Below are 13,314 nucleotides of genomic sequence, written 5' to 3' on the forward strand. Positions count from 1 at the left end.
GGTGAAGTTCCCTGGCAGTGGCAGCAGCCAGGAATATCAAAAGAGGCAGTTGAGCATGGTGCAAGACCAGCAGCGTCATCCTAGACAGTGAAGGTAAGGTACTGTAGTGTTTAAGAGAAATGCATAGGAACTTCTTACTACTTTAGCTTTGGCCATGCATGACGCTGTTTTCGTCCCTATGTATTCAAAAACGAACATATGACAGCACTGCACTGACCGGAAAGAAGTACAGTCAGGCCCGCTTATAACGGCCACTGGTATAATTAACGCTCACGCAAAAAAGAGTGGGGCTGCTGTCAAAATGTGTATTTCGGCAATGGCGCTATCTCTCGGATAAAACGCACAATCTTGGTAAGTGCTGGACTCACAGCGTCGATAGAGAAATTTGTGCACACCGGCGATTTTGTGAAGCGCAACAGATTGACGCCTCTTTACGCATAATGTGCTTAGGCAATCAAAAGCACGGCCTCTGTGGTGCCTGTTACAAATTCTTTCCTTGGGGTAAAAGAATTGTCTATACTCGTGAATCCCATAGCCTGTGTCAGGCACATAACGAAGCAGATGTTCCTGACCAAAATCTCTCGCGCATCGCAATTTCACATTGTGGCATAAATGTCACCATATTGGTGTCATATTTTAGGCATATTCTAGAGCCAAAAGAAAGATGCCAAAGAGTGCAACTTCATTCAAAAGTAAATTCATTAAAAACTTGTAACAGCTTGATGCGCAGGTCAATCTGCTGATTCTTGTTCACGCGCTTCATCATTTTGGCCATTGAAAGACAAAAGTGGTCGTACTCGCCATGCCGCTCACAGGTCTGCAGTGCATCTGAGTTTTCCCACGTGTTCAGCCAGAGCATCATCAGCACATTCTCTTCTCCTCTTTCGCTTGCTCTGTGTACGCGCTGATGAATGCAGCACTGATGCCTCTTGTTCCAGCAAGCCAACAGGTGCCTGGAGGGATCGCACCGACTGGCTCGACGCATGTGACTCGTGACGTGACGGCAGCGACTCGTGGCGTGATGGCAGTGGCTCGTGAGTCAACACCTCGTGCACGAGTGACGCCTGCGATGCGCAGTTCAGGCCCCACTCCTCCAACTCAATGATGGTCTCTGATGGCTCTGGGGCACTGTTGTGCTGGTACGCTGGCTTACTGCTTGCCCCTGGCACGCCGTTTGGACTTGGCTCCCTGGATTGCTGCCTGTAGTTTTCTGAGGTCCTGTATATGGGAGTGTACATGTATATGCACCATGAAGTTGCGTGTTTCCGTCTTGTGTCTTGCATACCATTTTCTGAGCATACTGTCTTGTATATCGTAGCTTTATTGCATTTTTATCTTGTAAATTCCTGTATACATTATTGTGAAATTTTTATACTGCTCTAAGCCGTTTGCCTACTTATGTGCCCAAATATTTTGTTCCGTGTCCTGCACCGCTTCATCTTTTGGCTGCTTTTGCTATGCATTACTACTACTCACCTCTTAATACAGACTACCACAATAGTAGTATAAAGGTGACTCAGTGTTTGTGCTGCCCTCTAAGGTTTGATGTGCGGTTAATGACACAAAAGTGCTGCCGTTTTTCAACTGCTTGGTTGCAGGAAGACGTTCCTGCCAACTGGAAGTTATATGAAATAAAATCTGATACATGTGTGTTACATATGCATAGTGGTGACCCAAAGCACTGTGTGTGGAGTTGGTCCACATTGTATGGAAAATAAAATATACAGGTTCATTGATGGCACTTAGTAGTTGTCTCACACATTAAGCATATTATGCAGCTCCTTGGCTTGTGTATACAGTATCTGTATAGCTGCAGGAAATCTGCACTTTAACATGGCATTCCGGTCTGATTGATTAAGCAGTGAGTGTTTGAGTGAATAATGGCGAACTGCTGGTAACATTGCCTATGATCCTTTGCTTAGAAGTGTGAGGGTTCAGGCTAGTGGGTAATTCACGTGCCGTTCAATAGTGCGAAACAAGGAAGGAAAGAGCACTTGTGCCTTGTCTCTTGTTTGGTGCCACGGAATCTCGCGTAGATCTTAGCTGTGATAGTGCACATGATAAAAAAACACATTTTATCTGCAATGCACAAAGCGCATTGCAAACAGTGATGTTCATTTCGTACACATAAATCATCCAATTTTCCTAGATGAATATGCATAAACATGGAACCTTCGTGAGGCCTTTTGGTTGCACACAGTATTTTGAACATTTGTGTTGGAGTCGCATATTAGACGTGTTAAATGCTTCCAGTCAGTGCAAAGCGGTGTTATTTTCTTTCAGTGTGCAATATATTTTGGATGTTACAGGGCCGTTTGCTGTTTCTTGGTCTTAACTCATATGCTACCTCTTCATTTTAACAGTATTTAACTGTGAGGGCTTTGTATTTGAAGTGTACAGGCAAGTAAGGCTGAAGGTCTTGATCTTATTTCTGGTCATGCTGCTTTGTGATATTTTGAACGTGATCTCCACTTACTGCTTAAGTAGCCGTGAGTCCAGCTGTGATCATTTCATCATAAAAGTGTAGTTGCGGATTCCCAATTGTCACATTTTCGTCATTAATAATGGAGCTGATATGCCCTCAACCATATTTTCAGCACTTCTGTTTGGCTGAACGTTTCCACACGGCCTGCCACGGGCATTTCATGGCGAGGGAACTGTTTCAATACAACTGGTTGGCATGTTTATTCTCACAACCACATAATATCTACCAATAAAAAATGAAATCTGTGCATTTATTTCCACCACCCGGCATTCCTCATCATGAATTGGAATCTGGGCAACAGGGTATCCTTTTAAATAGAATGAATGGCATGAGCGGCAGGTACGTCTTTACAAGCGTCTACAAGTGTAAGATAAGACTGGGTGAAAATGTCCACATGGGATTCTCTACTGACCCAGTTCAAACGGTTTATTGGTCCATTCCCTGTAGCTGCTAGAATCAGAAACTGCTGATAGCTCGAACATTTACTTGGACAAACCATCCGTGTAATATGTCCTTAGATTTCATCAGTTTCTGACAAGTTACAGAGTTACAAGGAGTTGCTTAATGACAATTAACACACTCCAAAAATTCAGGACAACAGAAGCAACCTACACAAAAATGTGTTACCCTGTAGGACCACGCAGGTCTGCCTATAGTGGGAACACGCAGCTTTAATCGTAACAATTGTGTGCCAACAAAGCCAACAACAAAGCACGGCAATACACTAACATATATGAGAAACATACACTCACATTGGTTGAAACTTACTGTGTGCCCATGCTTATATACTCCCTCATTAAGGACATCCCACAGGTGTTAGCGGAGAACAGCTAGTTTATAAACATTGTTTTCTCATTCAATTTCCGCACTATTATGCAATGTATAGCAGAATACCTCGAAGAGATTTTGATGAAAAATTTTGTGCGTTGGGGAACACCATTACAAGATATACAACAGAAAAAGGTTGTAAATCCGACAACAAAAAGTTCAGTAGGAGCCAGTAGATCCCACTTCAGAACCAGAAGCTCCCAGCAGGGACAATTTCAACAAGCAGCAAATTGGAGGCTTCCTTTTGGGACCAGTAGATTAAAGCCAAAGTCTAGTTGGTGCCCTACAGGGGCTATTTCAACCAGCAGCAAACCAGAAGGCTTCCTTCTGGGACCAGATGAAACCATTCTCGCGGGTCGCGAGAATGACGCCGCGCGATCCACTGTAGATACTGGCCGCACGGACGTTGCAGGTTTTTTAGCTGTAGATGTAGCTTCTTGCGTCTGCTTTCTTTACAGATAAACCCCACAGACAACTCGGCTCTTTTTTTCCCTGGAACCTGAAGTGCTGGCCGCCGTGCAAACCACACGTCAGGCTTGAAAGTCTACCGCCGACAGCTGGAAATTATAGGGCTTTCCTAAGATTGACCGCCTGGCCGTCGCCTTGAGGCTTTTTTGGTGCGTAGCGGGTGCGATGGGCATGGAATAACAGGAGCTCTCTCGAACCTTATTTCTCTCCATTTAAAGGCACATTTCAGAGCTCAGATACAGCGCAAAATTTCAAAAGGTAAAAGTTGGTGATCTAGTCATCGATACGCTACCGAACTACAGGGCTACCCCACAGCAGGAGAGCATTGTCTGCGTGTTTTCCTGAGTTGTATTGATATTAAAAGATGGCTACTGCTCTTTGTGATGAACGCCTTTTATGCACTTCTTTCGTTGCGCTTGTGTCCTGTGCCGTTGCTTAGGAGGCCGACCAAGTGATCAATGGGAGCGACGGAAAAAGCGCCCTTGTTCATTCGCACTGGAAGAAAATCATCTCGAATTGCTAACTAGCGACTCTTTCTTCGCGTGCTGTATATTCAGTTTCCTTCAGCAGCCAAAACTTGTGCTACGTAGATTCGTCTGTAAAATCTTGTCTTAAATTTTCGATGGCCCACTCAGCCATTTTTCCTGCGCATTCCAGCCTTGTCCTTTATTGTGATTCTGTATTTCGGGGCTTCTGGGCAGCCATGTGGTTCTGCAGTGCAGCTTGTTGCAGCCCCCTCTGGATGGTTTTGCATGACACATGCAGGGAGAGCGCCTCTCTGATGTCTCTTTCAGACAGAAAAGGGTCTCCCGCAGCCGCGGCAACTATCAGCTGGTCCTCTTTTGCTATGCTTCTTCGCCCTGTACGGCGTGCATCCCAGAGTCTGGCTTCGTCTCGGTACGCTTCGTTATGCGACTTACTGCGGTTCTTGTTATTCCTGCATGCGCCTGCAGATTTCCCTCTGGCTTACACCTTCGATGTAAATTCGTACTATTAATCTCCGTTCCTCAAGAGGCACTCGAGCCGGCATATGCGGTCAAGCTTAAATTCCTTGTTCTCGTTTGTTTTGTTTCTCGCAGCTCATCAGGTGGCTTGCAATGTAGTACTCACGGTGTATGAAAAACATCTTGCATGCAGCCGCCGCGGTGGCTCAGTGGTTATGGCGCTCGGCCACTGATCCGAACGACGCGGAAGCGATCCCGGCCGCGGCTGTCGAATTTCTATGGAGGCGAAATTCTAGGGGCCCGTGTACTGTGCGATGTCAGTGCTCGTTAAAGAACCCCCCCAGGTGGTCGAAATTTCTGGAGACCTTCACTACGGCGTCCCTCATATAGCCTGAGTCGCTTTGGGACATTAAACCCCTATAAACCAAACCACCTTACATGCCTGAATGAAGTGCGTCCCAGAACGATGGTCGTTCCGACTACCGGCGAGAGACATTTAAGTGAGCATTCTGTACCGCTGCAGTCATGCTCATTTTCTTTTAAGGATATGACAAGTTTGTCTGCGCCGGCTTCGCTGCCGTCTGCTCTTCGGTGTGCACTGCAAGCCACTCTTCGTGTCTGGATACGGGCACCGCGGGCCCGTGGCGTGCGGGACTGCAGGCTATCTTCTTTTCAGTTTCCTGTCCTCACCATTTCTTTCACCTCTTTATCTGTACGCTGTTAGTTTTGCTGCCGGCCACACCAAGGCGACAGTCCTCGGCGCGAGAGTAGACTGCGGAGAACGATCTAACCGGCAAGCCATTCCGACAGCGCATCAGCAGTGTAACCTCGCGCTAGTTGCTACGATGAAAGAGCGCACAAAGCGAAGTGAGCGATTTGGATAGGCTGAGAGCTAAGAGGGCGCACGTGGTCACGCAGAAGTCTTGGCACCAGACAGCGTTTCTACTTGATGGCGCAGACCCACTTTTTTTTAACCGGAGCCGTGGTCCCTTTTCTTGGCTATGTTGACATGGTCGTGTACGCAAATACGTGTCCACAGCAGTTGTGGGGAACTCAGAAGAAGTAGCGTCAAACGAGTGGTTGTAATCGAAAGGGGATGATGTGAGGATGCTGCGGAAACAAAATTTTCGATATAGGACGAATAGTTAATCAGAGCCAAAAATGTCCAGAAAGTGACGGGGCCAAAGCAAAAGTGGCGCCAAATTTGAAAACGCCGGAAGTGCGGCACCACGTGCCTGAATGTGTGGGCAGAGCCAACGCGTGGCGCCAAATGTGAACACACGAAATGAATGCTGAGATGAAACGTGGCGGTGGAGTGGGCTGACAAAGTCGTCGAGGGCTATGTACTCTCGACCACTTAACGCGACCTCTTGCCAAGCTCTTCCCGGCGATTAAAATGTTTTACAATCAATGAAACGAGGGCTAAGGCAGCTGTTCACAACTTTTGCAAGGGGGGTCTCCAGTCAAGGCACCAAATTACTAAGAAGATACACCTCAAGCAGAGAGGTCTTCCTCATATGGGTTCCTGCTCATGAGGGCAATCCGGGGAATGAGGCTGCTCACATCCTTGCTCGAGAATTATACATCCGAGCTGCTCTGGAAGTACCCCTAAGTGGGCATAAAGACCCTCTCATAACGTATAATGAAATAACCGAAACACATAGACTGGATCGGATCGAGAACACTCTAACATCCGGATAGGTCACTCCCTTCAAAGGAGTGCAGGACTTACAGGAGGCTACAGGTCAACAGATTCTTCCCGTACTCTATACTACACGATGAAGACAGTGGGGAGCCTGCGCTCTGCAGTAGGTGCCACAGAATGACTTCGCAAAGTCACTTAATCTGGGAGTGTCACAATTCCCCTGGGGTGAAATCACAAAGCATCCCAGACCTTGCCACCTGTTAAGAGCTGATCCGGAGCGACGACCCGGATCAGCAGACTCCTCATCCGTCAGGCGGAGACAGACAGCTCACTATAAGACTCTCTCCGCGGTCTCCGGTGCTGAGCGCCTGCTGGGAGAGGCACCCCCCTCCTTCCTGATTGCTGCGCCCCGACCGTGAGGCCCCATTATGAAGGAAATAAAGTTCATTCATTAATTCATGAAACGAGGAAAAATGCGCCGTTAATTGAAATTCAATTAATTAGTTAATAATGAAAAGTGTTACGCGTGAATTAGGCAAATTAAAGTGGATTGATTATGCATTAATTGTCAATTAAGGGTGTTATTGGTGAACAGGGGAGTTTATATTGAACTAAGGATTACTGACGGTGAATTAAGGGAAATCAATAGCGCAACGTTGCGGCGCGGACGATGCCACGACAAGCGTGAAATGAGTATACGACCCATCCGCCTCGACGAGTCGCTCTTGCGCCTTTGGCGGTTTGCTTGCTGAAGTGACGTCATGATCACGTGAGACACACGGAGCGACGGCGCACCAAAAAAATTTGATATGAGTGTACGGCCCCTTCCGCGCTTGTACGGCAGTCGGTCTCTCGCGCTGCCGCGTGCAGATGCTGTGTGCGCGTGAGTTGATTCCGTGGTGCTCAATCGCGCGTTGCGTGAGTGTGTGGCATCATGTTTAAGCAGTCTGTGCCATCGCATAGTGCATCTTCAACGTCCAGAGCACATCTAAAGAGAGGAAAAGAGAATCAAAGAAAGGCGACAAGTGCCGAGGAGGCTTCAGTGGTTTCGCATTACTCCAATGCCGGTTGCCGCAGTGATCTCTAATTTTTCTGTCTGCGACTGTATGTTAACTGCAGGCACATTCCCTCTTTTGCAGACAGACTCGCAACGATAAACCCAGCCTAGTGGCGCCATTTGCTTGACAAGTAGCGGCAGAATCGTCACTCGGCCGCTACTATAGGTGAGGTGAGAAGAAGCGCCAGAGCGGTTCCCCATTTATGGCCAGTGAACGCGCTGCAAAAGGCAGCAACAACGACGAATCCATTCCGAGTCGAGGTGTCCTGCTTCGAAGGGCGCCGCCATGTTTGCCGCCGCGGATTTTTTCCGGAGGCGAAAATCGGTCCCGGACCGATCGGCCTCGCCGTGCCACTCAAAAGCGGCCGAATCCGCTTCGCTCGTCGGATTTTTGGAAGAGTGCGGACGCGCCCTCACGCGATCGTTCGGTGCCGCGGTGTGCACACGTGTGCGCTTTTTTAAGTGTGGCAAGTCACAAAACGATTTAAACTGCTGTCGACACCGAATAATTTTGGGCGACTTGGTGTTTTACTTGCTGGAACTGCATGGATGGGCGGAATAGCACCGATCGAGGACGCTTCCCAGAGATCCTTCCAAGCTCGTAATCGATATGCGTTCACTGCAAAGTTTTGTCGTTCATCCGCACGAATGCTTATAGCATATAGTCAACGATACCGACTCTTAAATATAAAAGGTCGGCCGCAACGCGCATGCTCCCAGATTTGGGCCAAGGAGTATACGGATACGTTCAGACATTGCTTGAGCACTGTAATGCGCCGACGCTGTGAGATATGATGTCCGCCGTGCAGAGAACATGGTTCACTTCGGCCAACTGGGGTTCTTTAATGTGCAGATAAACCTCAAGGGCGTTTCCGCATTTCGTCTGCATCAGAAATATTGCCTCCGCAGCCAGGAACAGAACCCGCGCTCCTGTGCTGCGTTGCGGAATTAACGCCTCCACCGAAAGAGCACAGGGACCGAAAGAAGACCAAGTGTGCATTTGCGACGTTTTAAGGGCTAGCGCAGTGCACTCTTAGCTACGCGACGCGAAGATGGTTAGTGGAAATCCCTTCCTCCTGCCAAGCCAATTCTGATGGGCTGCTGTCACCCTAGAGGCAAGACTGGCGTGCACCATACTTGCGCCACTCTATATAGTCTGGGATGTCGGCTCAGAGCAGTTGGCCACTTGTTGGCCTCAACAATGCCGGGCCTCGAAATTCTCCATCCATAGTTCCATTGTGCGGCAAATTATGCAGCTGCATATTAGCTATAAATGTTACCGGCATGTCATACCATGTTTTGTGCCACCAAAATCTACAGCGGATGGAAACTTGCCACGAGATTGCCGACCGAAATTAATTTATCCGCTGCCATGGCATGTCCAGGGAACGCTGAGCACCTATAGAATGTTGAGTACACGGACCAGTGCACAAGAGAACAAACCTTAGCACCATTAGTGCCGATGAATACGGAGCTTCCACCTGAACGAGAAGGCGCCTCAAAGTTTCATGGTGGGAGGAGACCATGTTTGTTGATCAGCTGACACGCATGATGTACTCCAGTCATCTGTGCGCAGTTTCTTGCGAGGGCTCGATGATGGAACGGCGTCTTTTTGTTTACAACAGGGCGGCCCCGAGGGCAGTGCGACAGCGCCGGGTGTGGGCCGCTTGCTTGGGTGCTTGGCACACGTGGCTGCAGAGTGTCGTTTTCTAGGAAGCTTTATTGAACTTGTCTTTTTTGTTAGATATTTTGGACACCCAGGAAAAATACTAGGCACACCATTCGCCGACACCACAGGTTTCTTGGGTGCATTTAAAAGTGCCTTGCCATTGCACTGGGCGTAGAACGATTTTATATCGCATATATGCTCGGAAAAGTGCTTCGCGCAGACGTGGTCGCTCGGTTGCAGTATCCTATCTACTCTGGGGACTGCCTGCCGCCGAAGTTCTAGGCGAGCAGAATCCGACGGAGCTTTGAAACGTGACACTTTGTCCGGACAGCTCTGGTAGGCCGATTTGCATTTGGGTACGAAGCACTGCCTGCCCATAATCGCGTCTAGTAGGCTTCTGGACCCGGCTCGACCCCTCTGGTGTGCCACAGCTACGATATACACATATCCTGGAAAAATACACATATCAGCCACTATTGAATAAACCAAGACGACCTTCCACGGCGTCGGCCCGCGCCCCCATGCGCGTTTGCACAGCGATCTCTGCGGCTGGTCCCAGACCGCGATACAGAAAGATATTTCTAGCAAACTTAGTTCGTGTGCACTGTGCCTACCACAACGTGGAAGCCAAGAACCTAGCTTCCACACCTTGTGATTCACTCTGTCTGCGCAAAACACCGGCAAAAACAGCCTAAAACGGCACCGACAGCCGTGCAAACCGCTTGGTCGCGTCTGCCGCTGCGCAAGCAAATGGCCACTAGGGACTCTAATGGCAACTAGTGTTCCCGTATATGCTCCCGCAGGTAGCATATGCTCATTGTGAGAACATATACAGTAACACTAATGGATGGATAAGGCTGAACCCTTTAAATCGGGCCGTGGCTCAAGCCACCTAGTCATGACTTATGAAATTTTACTCTTGTCTTGATTTTAGCTACCCATCAGATAACCTTCGCTTGGTTACTTCTACCCGCTTAAATTCTACTTTCCCTTCACTGTCCTTAAACCCCAATGCCTTGGATAAATCATCCCCGCTGCTTTCCACTGTAGGGCGAAGCTCTTTACAGAAGCCCTTTAGTGGCCACTGCTCCACAGAGCCCCCGCACCGCAGAGGTCGGCGCGTGTACTAGAGGGCGAACATAATCTGTGCGCGCTCTCCGCTGCGGCGTGCGGTCAGTGTAAACACCTAAAATATTCTTACACCGTGATCTGGACTTAAAAACGAGCGAGCGTCTTCACTTTGAACCGTCGGCAGCGACGGAACTCTGTAGCTGAAGACGCGTGTCCCTTCTTCGTCTTGCAAGCTGGCAGTTAATATTTATAATTTCACTCCGTTCCTAGTCACGTCTACAGGACTCTATTCCCTGTTGCGAGACTGCCTTGTATTGCTTTGCCTTGCTCAATAGTATAGGGCCTGAAGTAGTCCTGAAAGAAATGCGCACGTATTCAGGGAAGAGCAAAGAGAAGTCAACTCCAGCCTTGATATATGTTTTCAAGAGACGACCAGTGAGGACAAAGCTATTGCGGAAGAGATCGCCGAGTATAACAGCGGCGACCCGATGTTTCGAAGAACCCGCGAGCCGCGCACCACCGACACCCCTCCGCCGACTACCTGCCGTGAATGTGGACTCGCCTGTTTGCGTGCTGCGTTAATTCCGCCACGGCGGGCCTGCGCGCTTGCTTTATATCAGTTTTCATGCCTATCAGAGCAAAGCTTGTGTTCACAGTGAGTTGACGAGGCTGCTCCGCGGCGGAGGCGCTCGAAGGGAACCCCCCTCACGCGTGCACGGATTTTTTCTCTCCATAGCTATTTCGCGATAGGGGTAGACAATGCTTTCAGCGCCCTCAAAATTTCTACTCAGAAGTGCGGTTAACTCGACAACTCGTGAAGCCGCTGGATTGTGTTCTAACGGCGAACCCCTGTAAAACCAGGCGAGTAGCTCAGATGCGCGTGGCGAGGAAGACGTGTCATGCAGTGGATCCGGAGCACAAGGTGATGCTGACCAGCTTGGAGACAGCGGACGCGCCAACAGCTCGACGATGCGCTGTACCAACTGACCAGAATTCAGGCTGGAAGAGAAGGCCTCAGCGCAGCGGCATCACCGCCACCTACGCTGACACACCTACATACAACGCAGCCCGACCCGAGGACGAGCGATGCTATCCTGGGGCAGGCAGTTCACGCAGGCATTCTCGACCGTGACACGCACTGATGGAACGGACGGCTACGCAAACCGCGCGCCAACCATTCAAGTCAGTCCTGACCCGTCAAACGCAATTCGCGAATTCACAGGAGTTGACACCCATGTTGCGGCAGAAGAAAATCTTTCAGAATTCACGCATGTCGCTGACCAGGCTAACTGGTCAGATCAACAAATGTTGACTATTACCCATTTGAATCTAAAAGGGACGAAGAATGGCTCACATCAGCAACGAGCTACTTAATGCCACAAAGTCATACGAGGAATTCGATGAGAGCCGGAAAAGGCAGTTTTCTACAGCGCGAGGAACCGATACAGGAAATTCAACACAAAACAAATCTCACCAAGGTCGGGTTCGAACCCGGGTACTCCGGCTCACTAGACAGGCTGGGCTCGCGGCGCCTGCGCGTTCGTTCGCTGCTCTGTTCCACGCAAGACCGGCATGAGTTTTGCCGCTCCTATTTCGACGAGCTCGTGGGGCCTACGCGGGCTCGGTACGAATCCAAGGTGGAAATGTGCGGCGGCGTGGACCCCTACGCACTACGCGTTGGGACGGACTCCGCTGCCGACCCCGACTTGCTGCCAAGCACGACGCACGTTGATATCATCAATTACCTAGTGTTATCAACTAGCTACGTGTCTCTGGAGCAGATGAAGGCAAACAAGTCTCTTGAGGCCCATAATTACTTCACCAGTGGACGGGTAAAAAGTGTGACTGCCACGCGAGTGCCATCGAAGCGTGTCGTCGTTCTGAGCGAGGGGAGCTTCCTTAACGTCGAAGAATGTACGCGCGGAAGCGCGCGTTTGTGTGTCCGGATATTTAAAATATCGATTTGTACTCTAATATTTGTGGCTAACGTGCCGCCCGCAGCACGCATTATACTGTGCGGTCGCTTTGTTTCGAATGGCAGATAAAAGTTCGCGTATGTAGGGTACGTGCGAGTACAAAATTATTGCAATTGAAAGAAATGGAGCTATCGGCATACATTTACAGCCTCAGATGAAATGCTGGAATGCACTGTAGCCTTAAATTATCGATGAAATTCGTAGTTGTGTGTTTGACGTACTCATGCTGCAGGTGGGCAACTAGTCATGCCGTAGAGACAGGCATGCCACTGACCTGAAATGTCCGAGAGAGTGTATGAACGCGCATACTTCATCAGCTGGTAACATTACCAGGCAACTCGGTCACGAGGCAGTGGTATACAGTATTTTTTCCCCGAGGACACGCATCCCGATAACTTTTTCGGGCGATAGAATGCTTCTGCATTTTATTCCAATCGAAATGCGGCTGCCGGAGTCAGAATCGTGCTAGCAATCCTCAGATCAGTGACATCATATGAAGTATGTGGATTGCTGTCAACATCTAATTACTGGTCATTTTTTCTCAGGTCACCCATTCACAAAGGCTAAGGGAGGCACCACTGAAAGTGTGGGTTCTGGCTGAGCCTGACGGAGCCATCGTGACAGTGCACTGCACTTGCATGGCCGGTGCATGCGAAGCCTGCTCTCACATTGGTGCTACATTGTTCACTGTTGAGACGGCAGTACGTCTCAGAGACTCACGAGTGTGCACGGACATAAAAAACATGGGGCTTCTTGCGCACAGCTTTGGGGCTGGCAATAAGAGGATCAGAGACATTGACTTTTCGTCATAAAAGAAAAAGGAACAGCATATAGATAGTATTCACCTGAAGCCAGGCGTTTAGCACGTACCTGAAGGCCTAGCACAAGCATTGCCACCTGTGCCGCCCCCAACAGAAGTAGAGCTGAAGGCATTTCACGGTAAACTTGCGGATGCTGGTGCTACACCAGCATTCTTAATGCTGCACCCACAGCACAGCGCCATGTTTGAGCCACCGTGCAGAAGAGAACCTCTTCTCCTTCGTGATTTGTTATGCTTAGAAACACAGCCGGAACACCTGCCTACACTCATCTGCCGTGCTGAGAAAATTGTTGCCGAACTTTCGATCAGCAAAGAAATGGTGATGAGCGTTGAGGAATGCATGCGGGAGCA

At 49.2% G+C, this 13,314-nt stretch overlaps 1 protein-coding gene across 1 annotated transcript in view; it reads right to left on the minus strand.

Annotated features, from left to right (window-relative positions):
* Window positions 1-809: 809 nt before the first annotated feature.
* LOC144114524 (uncharacterized) overlaps window positions 810-13,314 on the minus strand; it is a 49,945-nt gene continuing 37,440 nt past the window's right edge. Inside the window, exon 5 of the mRNA XM_077648328.1 lies at window positions 810-1,218. Within this exon, the coding sequence (XP_077504454.1) occupies window positions 810-1,218 (409 nt within the window). The remainder of the gene's footprint in view (window positions 1,219-13,314) is intronic.

The sequence above is a fragment of the Amblyomma americanum genome, chromosome 1 (genome assembly GCF_052857255.1).
Source record: "Amblyomma americanum isolate KBUSLIRL-KWMA chromosome 1, ASM5285725v1, whole genome shotgun sequence".
Classification (NCBI taxonomy): domain Eukaryota; kingdom Metazoa; phylum Arthropoda; class Arachnida; order Ixodida; family Ixodidae; genus Amblyomma; species Amblyomma americanum.